A 9,539-nucleotide genomic window follows, 5' to 3' on the forward strand; every position below is an offset into this window, starting at 1 on the left:
ATCAACAAAAGTTGATTCCTATTTGCTCCTCAGAATTAAGTGGTCTTTGCTGTTCAAGTCAGGCCTCAGAAGAATGATGTACAATTTGGGGAAAAAGATACAACCCAGCAAACCTGCGCTGGAGGCCAAGATGCAAAAGACCTCCACAGCCACCATCTGCTTTCCTTTGGTGCTCAGATAAGAGGGAACAAAGGACAGCCAAACGCTGCAGAACACCAACATGCTGAAGGTGATGAACTTGGCTTCGTTGAAACTGTCCGGCAACCTCTTGGCCAGGAAAGCCATAGTGAAGCTGACCATGGCCAGGAATCCCAGATAACCCAGGACAGAATAGAACATCGCGACAGAACCTTCGTTGCATTCCACAATGATTTCCTCCACCAGAGAGTTCATGTCCACATCTGGGAATGGAGGAGCCGTACAGAGCCAAGCAGCACAAATGCTGGTTTGAACGGAGCAGCAACCAAGAAGAACCGAGTTTGTGAGAGATTTCCCCACCCATTTCCTCATCCTGGATCCTGGTTTGGTGGCCATGAAAGCCAGAACCACCGTGATGGTTTTGGCCAAGACACAAGACACCGCAATGGAGAAGATGATGCCAAAGGCCGTTTGTCGTAAAGAGCAGCTGACTGGGTGAGGCTGGCCAATGAAGAGCAAGGAGCAGAGGAAGCAGAGCAAGAGGGCAAGGAGCAGAGTGTAGGTGAGGTCCCGGTTGTTGGCTTTGACAATGGGAGTCTCCCCATTCTTAGAGAAGACGCCAAGTATCCAAGCTGTGACCAGAGAAAAGACCAGAGCTACGGAAGCTAAAACGACCCCTAAAGGTTCTGCGTAGGAAAGAAAATGTTGGCGTTTGGGGATGCATTGATCTCTGTCCTTGTTTGGAAATTGGTCATCTTGGCATTGGAAACAATAATCCATATCTGAAAAAAATGAAAAGGAATGAGTGATATATGAGTTCCAACAAATAAGACATTAATTAGTTGGAATAAGTATCAGAGATAAGAGCATATTAAAAACTGTTTGTACAATCTTATGCCATTATGCATAATCCACAATAGGCTCTATGTTTTGATGGGCCTAAGGTACATGGGTTTTTCATCTACTCTGTCCTTCATCTGGAGTTAGTGATCAGAAACATGGACTTTGTTTGTGCCCTTAGTTGAGTTGGTCACACCCAGAGAGATCTTCATGGTGATGGAGGATCCTTGAGAACAGCCACTTTGGGCTCAGAGGCTGGGTTGAGGACTGTTCTGTGTAAGGAGACAGTTTTATGCTTTTTTCTGGCTCACACACCTAAAACTACCCCCTGCTAACAATGTAGCATGTGGGAAGTAGGCAGATAACAGCAGACATGTTCCACACCTATTTCCTCAGATCTCACTTGTAAAAGTTCTGGATTTAGTTTCCCCAACTATCTCTTTTTTCTTCCAGATATCAGTGCAGCTGCTCTTCTCTTTAGGAGTCCTGAACTGCTAATAGAGGGAAAGAGTTGAAATAGATTTTAGGAAGCATTACACAAAATAGCAGATGATGTCAGAGGTAAGTGAATAGTAACAACAGTTTGTAAAATCTCCTGCCATTATGCATAATCTGCAATAGGCTCTACATTTTCATAGGCCTTAGGTGCATGGATTGTTCATCTACTCTGTCCTTAATCTGGAGTTAGTGATCAGAAAAATTGGCTTTGGTTGTACCCTTAGCTAGAGTTGGTCACAATTGTAAGTTGTACAATGCCAAATAGTAATACCAGATTCCTTGGTAAAAGCTGAAATAGATATTAGGAATATTTTTTTATAATAGCAGATGATGTCTCCTACCCGTTAGATTCGAAATCATCCCATGTGGACACGAAGCACAATCATAGCAACAAAATGGCAACCCCTCCTTCTTCTTTCTGCTGTAGCCTGGCTGGCAGCGATCATTACACAAGGCAAGGGGCAGCACCTAGCCATAAAAAGAGGAGAAAATGTAGCTCTCTTGTGCCTTGTGAACAACACAGTTTTAACCAAAGAGAAGAGATCAGTTGACTGATTAACATTATTCCAGAAAGGTGTGTTGTATGTGTAAATAAACTGTAATGTAAATATTGGCAGTGAATGAGAAGGGATATTGAATTGAATAGAGAGAGGATAGGGAAGACAACAGACTTTGAAATGCAGGGAGTTGGCATAGAAGGTAAAATATGAAGCACCACAAGACCATCATTCTTCTTTCAAAACTAATGGGAAACTTAGTGTCCCCTTGTCTTCTGAGCTGTAAATCTCACTTGGTTCAGTTTGTTTACTTGTACATAAATGTGCAAAGCATTGAAATGTGTTGAAATACTATATATCAGGGATGTGGAACATTTGGTCTACCAGATGGTATTGGACTGCAACTCTCCTCAGTCTGAAAACCAGCCTGGCCAGTGATCAGGGAGGAGGAGAGTTGGGAGCCAACAATATTTCATATGCAATATAGTGGAATATATCACCATTATATACTTTTAAACCAGACTTCTAAAGAAGAAAATATCTACTTCTCACCTCATGTACGATGGTAAAATAACATGCTGGACATGGGTTATACATCAACAATTTGCTTATAAATGATAAAGATTGTCTACAGTAACCTTATTATTTGTATTCTTAATAAAAATATCTCATTTTTAAAAAATGCAATAGTCCCACCTGATTAAAAGATCTGTGCCATGTGATCGCTTCCTTATCCATGCTGAAGTCTACATATTGTGAATCTTGTGGAACTATCTTTCCTACTTTTACTTGGGAGAAGGTTTGGTTTGGAAAAGTAACCCAGTTAATAATATCAAATCCACCTGCTAACTCCCCATTCTCATCAAAAGACACTAAGTCACCAGCACTGTTGTTGAAGGAGATACTCCTCAAGAACGAGTGCAGCTAGGCAGAAGAAAACAAAGGCAGAGTTTAAAAAAGGAGAGCTTTTGTGGATTATAGAAAGGAGAAAGTATCAATCCATATATTTCACACAATGCAAAGAAGTCCTAAACGATGCAGTCTGCAAAATTTGGAGCACCTAAGTATTTCTAGGAAGTACAGCTGGTCTGCCACTTGCGTGAGGGTTCAGCTCTGGGGTTCGTGTGCAAAGGCAAAATGGTGCCATGTCAGGAAGCCCTGGAACTGCCCCTCCTGCAAGGTGGGAGTGCAGGGAGAGAGGGAAAACAAAATGGTGAGCAGCTCATGGTGGGTTTTCCCTGCTCACCATTTCTTTGTTTACTTTTCCCCATCAATGTAAATTGACCTTAACTTGCAGGCCCACTATGATCAATGAACCTCACTGGGAGCGAGTTAAAAAACTGTCCAGGTAATCACATTTGAAAATAGCCCTATATGTCCCTCTTTAGTGCAGAAACAAATGCAGGTTCTAGATAATATTTGGTCTGGTGAAGCAAGTATGGATGTAAAGGATTTGTTTATTGCCGTGCAGAAAGACTTAGGGGACAGAATAAACTCAGTAGGCGGAAATATAAAATCACTGGAAGAGAAAGTAGTAAGTATGGGCAATAAAATTGAAAAAAATCAGCTTTTATAATGGACCTTACACATCAAATGAACCAATCGACAACGAAGAATAAAGAAATTGATAAGACAGTGCAAGAAGTGAAGGCAAAGACATTGAAGCAAGAGGAAATAACCAAAAAGATGGGGGTTGAGCAAAAAGAACTAAAAAAACCCGAAGACAAAAACAAGGGGGAAATAGAGGACCTAAGGAAGATGCAGGAGGTGATTTGGGACGAAGTGGCAGTTCCTTGAGTTGAGACAAAAGGAAATGATTCTCCGCCTGAGAGGAATACCAGAGAGCCAGGATGAGGACATTTCATCAAAATTATTAAAAGCCCTGGTGGACTGGTTGGGGGTTCAGGAGGAAGACTTATCACTTGATATTGATAAAATCTTCAGGATAGAACTGCATAAACCTAAAACCAAAAAAGGACCACGAGATTATCGAAAAGTAGAAGTAATGCCTTATGTATAGATGACAAAGTTATAGAAATAATGAAAGAGGTCCCAACTCGCCTCCTTAATAAAAGGGAAAACTACAAACCCCTGACAACTGCCCTAAAGAAAAACAAAATTTTATTTAGATTGGAATTCCCCAAAGGGTTAACTTTTACCTATAAAGGAAGACGCAAGACCTTCAGATCGACAGAAGAAGCAGACTTTTTTCGTAAAAAAAACTGGAAGGACTTGGGAGGGGGGAGAAACCACAAGAAGCTGAAGAAGCAAGATTATAGCAGAACTGGAAACTAGGACTTTATTTCTAAATTTTAATTCTGAAAAGGTGACGTATGATTATTAAGACTTTATGGCACTAAAGTGCATTTCTTGGAGCATAAATGGGTTAAACAGTAAACTTAAAAGGAATAAAATAAATCATGTATTAAAGAGGGAAAAAATGGGATATCATATGCTTACAAGAGACCCATATCTCTAAAAGTCATACAAGGGTCTTACAGAATAGAAACCTGGGTCTAGAGTTTATTGCATCAGGAACAGAGAGAAAGAGGGGTGTTGTGATTTATGCTAAAGCAAGCCTAGACTCCCAATTACTTTTTGTGGATGAAGAAGGTAGAACTGTAGGAGTGCAGATTACTATAGAAGGGGAAAAAATAATCATAGTGGGCATTTATGTTCTGAATAATAATAAATCAGAGTTTTTCAAGGAGTTGGAAAAGAAGTTATGGAATTATATTGGGGAGAATATTGTTCTTATGGGAGATAAAATAAAATATTGTAGTGGGGAGGAAAATAGTTGGTGCTGGTGGACAGAATGGGTGGGCAGTCATGGGTAGAAACAAACCTTAGTATTTTCAAACATATTCTTAATTCTTGATAATTCCCCTTTCTCTTGTTCAACTTTGGAGAGATTTATTCTGAACAGGAAATCTCACCTGCCAAGGTTGCAGTTTTGGAGGATCGAGCCCACCTCTGCCTGCCATCATTCTGCGTTTTGACCTGGATGAGTGCATCTGATGTAAAGTATGTGCAATGGCATAAACTGCATTATAGATACTGTAACTTTGGCCAGTCATGGTCATTTCAAAAAGATGCCCAGGAAGGCTCTCCAGACTCTCATGGCCAGTGCAGGTCTTTGTGTTTTCCTTGTGCCCATTGGAAGCAGAAAACAAACAGTTGAATGCCTGTTGCCAAAAAGCCTGGAGGAAGCCATCTCCCTTTGGAGAGTTGGGGTTCAGGGTCTGAAGGAAGTCTTTAAATCCCTGGACTTTCTCTGTGTGAATTGCAAAAGACAAGGCACCATCAAAGACTTGTATATCGTAATACCTTTGCATTGTTTCTGAAGAGAAAGCCCACTGGGCTGTCAAAATCCACACGGTGCCTGTAGACTTCTCTGCAACATCTTCAGCTAATGAATAAAAATATTGCATCCATTTCACAACTGTAATGGTCTCAGGTTCTGCACACAGAACCAATATGTGGACTTCTGAGGCCATCAGGAAAGAGGACTTGGCCCGAAGGAGTTCCAGGGAACGAAAATTATCTATACCCTGAGATAAGGCTGGTAGTTTTTCACTGAAAGCTGTACAGACTCCATGCTGAGAAAGCATTGGCACTAAGCTTTGCATAAAAGTCTCTCCATTTTCATCATCGGATGCCACAATTCCTACCCATGTCCACTGGAAATGTAGAAGTAGCATGACAATCCCTGCATATTGATATTTCTCATTGGGCACCGTTCGGTAGAATGTCTGGGGCTGCAACTCTGGGCTTCTCACTGGAGCTAATACGCAGTAAGCAATCTGGAGGAAGAAATCAACCCCACAAGAATTGGAGAGTTAGAGCAAACAGTTGTGGTTTATCCCAAGTATCTACTTGGAGAAAATAACTCATGAGAATTTCTCAATTCTTTTTATGGATGCATGTTGACGTCACAAGAACATTATGCATATCTCCAGCAGCTGTTGGTGGGGAGGAGTAACAGGTTTCTGGTGTTGTGCAGCTTCCTGGGAGCAGGAGGAAGACTCCTGCTGCTGCATTTACCTGTTCCAACCTCCCTGCTGCTTCCCAGTGACACATGGGAGACAAAGTCAGGCAAGCACCAAAGCCCCTCTCCTCCAACCACTATTGCTTTTGTATCAGGTATATTTTTTATCTTTCACCTCCTTTTTCAGAAAAATGAGCCAAAGTAAAAGAAAGCATGGAGAACCCAGAAGATAATTATTGTATCAGAGGCAGAAGAGATTCACAGCCCCCACACTTACTATACAAATACCTGTGGAATCTTGTAGATGCCTAAGACAGTAGCCATGTGGAGGGAGATGTCAGAGTAAAGTCCCCCAATAAAAGCTATCTTTTTTCCTTTCTTCTCACATTTGAAGTTGGGGACTATCCTTTCTGTGATGGACAGAAGTTTCAGGGTGTTTTGATAAGTCATTCTTGCATTTGTGTAGCTATCATAGACATGAAACCCAAAGGTCATATTCGGTACAATATTAGGGTTCTCGTTTATTTCTTTCACAGCAAACACCAGAGAGAGGATATTCTGGTAGTACTTCAGTGTGTCACTAATAAAAGAGTTATACTGTGTGTCAGAGGTATTCCTCTTCCTCTCCCTCTTAAGCACATAGGTAACTTCTTAGCTCACATGCACCTACATAAGTTGCCACATTCTTCCCTTAACTCCTTATTTCCAACCAATGGACACTCATTGAATGAGAAATTGCCAGGTCAAAAATTCTGACTGGAGCATCTCAGATAGTTAGTGCTTGGTGTAGGTGGGGAGTAGAAACCAGAACACATTGGATGGAACAGGATATATTCTTTCACAGTAATGGAGTTTCCACGTTTCCCTCCTTCACAAAAAATTATAACTGTACAGCAAATACTTCAGCCAATGTTAGTCATACTCAGAGAAGGCCAATTAGGATTAATAGATCAGACTAATTTAATTTCAGTATATTAATTTCAAGGGGTCTACTCTGCATATAGCTACGTTTCAATAGTTGGTTTTGCAGCAAACAAGTTTGTAACTGCAGTTTTTATTACCCAATATGGTTTACATCACAAAGCAGAGAATATAATCAAAATTCTATGTTATTCATATGTCGCATTCATATGTGACTGTCAGATTAAAGGATAGTGGTTGTGAATGTGAGGATACAGTTTTGATGCAAAGGAAAACAGATGTTAATGGTGTGAAAGGAAACACAGAGGGAGGTTGAGGATGAAGTTGGGAGAAAGCGGTGAGAGCCATGGGATCAGGAGATGAGAAAGCAGAACAGGCAGAAAACAGAAACCCCAAGAAGCAGAATAAAGCAATGAAGAAGAAGCTGACAAGATCACAATGTAAAAAGAAGAAAATATATGTTTAACATTCCTACTGGAAAAAAGTCACATGGAAATGTGTTCTGAGGATGCCACTGTATGTTTGCTGTAATTGTAGCATACTTGAGCTCACCAAGGGTACACTATGAAGGATATGGTTTTTTCCTTACAAAAGTTCATCTATAAACTTTGTGTTTGGGTGCTCATGGAAATCTATTTCTTCAACTATAAAGCCAAAATAAGAAACAATTCCTCCAATGATTAGGTCCCCTCTCTGATAATTCTGGTATGGAAGCTGGAAAGGCTCCATCGTGGCGCATCTAGCAGAGTGTTCCTTGCTCTCAGTTGGAGGCAACTGTAGCCATAGGAAGAGAAGAATCTGCAGCAGAAATGTTCTGACCATCTTGGGGCTGACTGGGATGCTGAAAGTCAGATTTCTATCTCATCTACCATAAACTGCATTACAAGAACATTCATTTAATGACTCTAGGTTGTTTTGATAAAGGGGAAAAGCCAATGACCTGATCCATGAAAAGCTGCATGTTCAGAATTTCTCATCGGGGCTCTAAATGACACAGGATTTATTTTATATGCACTTTCATGCTCTGATATTGATTGTGTTCATGGCATGATAAAATGTACATGGGGTTTGGCAAGATGGATGATGAAACCCAGCAATTTGAGATAATTACCAGTTTGAAAGTTATCTCCTTAGAGCATTGAGCTCTGTGACTTATAGTAAGATCAAAATAATAATGCATATTTATTACTGAGTAGTGGTCTTGTACTTTCGAGAGCCCCAGGCAAGCAAGGAGTCCAGCTGCAAACTGGATTCCCTGAAGGGAGCTTCCTAGTTTTTCCTACACTCTTCCTCAATCCCATTTCCCCTAACTGTACGTGTCACCAATGAAGACATGATTTTCAGCATTTGAGACCCCAAGTATGCTACCTTGTACACCCATTATTGGGAGGGAGGAAATAGTAAAGTAATACAGATTCCAGTTGCAGGCACAATACAGAGTGTTACATTTCCTTACAAAAGGCAGAAATGGTTAGTGTTGTGCTGTGGCCACAGTGTACCTTGATTTCAGTAAAGCTTGTGAAGAAACTGGGGAAATGTGGGTTGAATGAGGGAACTGTTAGGTAGATTGGTAGCTGGTTGACTGACCGAACCCCTTTTCTTGCAGACAGGGTCATGTCCTGGCCAGTTGTGCTCAAAAGCATTGCCACAGAATCAGTAATCAATTCACCACTGCCCTAATTGTGTCCTCACAATTTCTCCCAAAGGAGCTCTTTGGGGTTGCTCCAAATCTTTTTTATTGTTTACTTGTTAATTCTTTAATTATTTGTTTACTTGCTGATTCTTTGATTTCTAGGGATATGAGTATCCCAGATTTCTAATTGTTGTTTAGTCGTTTAGTCGTGTCTGACTCTTCATGACCCCATGGACCAGAGCACGCCAGGCACTCCTGTCTTCCACTGCCTCCCGCAGTTTGGTCAGATTCATGTTTGTAGCTTCGAGAACACTGTCCAACCATCTGGTCCTCTGTTGTCCCCTTCTCCTTGTGTCCTCCATCTTTCCCAGCATCAGGGTCTTTTCCAGGGAGTCTTCTCTTCTCATGAGGTGGCCAAAGTATTGGAGCCTCAGCTTCACGATCTGTCTTTCCAGTGAGCACTCAGGGCTGATTTCCTTAAGAATGGATACGTTTGATCTTCTTGCAGTCCATGGGACTCTCAAGAGTCTCCTCCAGCACCATAATTCAAAAGCGGCAATTCTTCAGCGATCAGCCTTCTTGAAGGTCCAGCTCTCACTTCCATACATCACTACTGGGAAAACCACGGTTTTAACTATATGGACCGTTGTTGGTAAGGTGATGTCTCTGCTTTTTAAGATGCTGTCTAGGTTTGCCATCGCCTTTCTCCCAAGGAGCAGGCGTCTTTTAATTTCGTGACATCTGTCACCATCTACAGTGATCATGGAGCCCAAGAAAGCAAAATATCTCACTACCTCCATTTCTTGCCCTTCTATTTGCCAGGAGGTGATGGGCCCAGTGGCCATGATCTTCGTTTTTTTGATGTTGAGTTTCAGACCATATTTTGCACTCTCCTCTTCCACCCTCATTAAAAGGTTCTTTAATTCCTCCTCACTTTCTGCCATCAAGGTTGTGTCATCTGCATATCTGAGGTTGTTGATATTTCTTCTGGCGATCTTAATTCCGGCTAGGGATTTCTAGTTAC

At 41.2% G+C, this 9,539-nt stretch overlaps 2 protein-coding genes across 2 annotated transcripts in view; both read right to left on the minus strand.

The window, feature by feature from the left end:
- The window catches only part of LOC309358874 (vomeronasal type-2 receptor 26-like), a gene marked incomplete at both ends in the record, with an annotated part of 208,931 nt that overhangs the window by 76,642 nt on the left and 122,750 nt on the right, over positions 1 to 9,539 (minus strand). The window lies entirely within an intron of this gene.
- Positions 19 to 7,611, minus strand: LOC309358851 (vomeronasal type-2 receptor 26-like; the record flags this gene model as incomplete). Its single annotated transcript, XM_081892121.1, has 6 exons — positions 19 to 920; positions 1,818 to 1,944; positions 2,763 to 2,897; positions 4,910 to 5,776; positions 6,250 to 6,541; positions 7,472 to 7,611. 6 exons carry the CDS (start codon positions 7,609 to 7,611, stop codon positions 19 to 21), a joined length of 2,463 nt encoding a protein of 820 aa, XP_081748247.1.

The sequence above is a fragment of the Podarcis melisellensis genome, assembly GCF_964234715.1.
Source record: "Podarcis melisellensis genome assembly, chromosome: 16".
Classification (NCBI taxonomy): Eukaryota; Metazoa; Chordata; class Lepidosauria; order Squamata; family Lacertidae; genus Podarcis; species Podarcis melisellensis.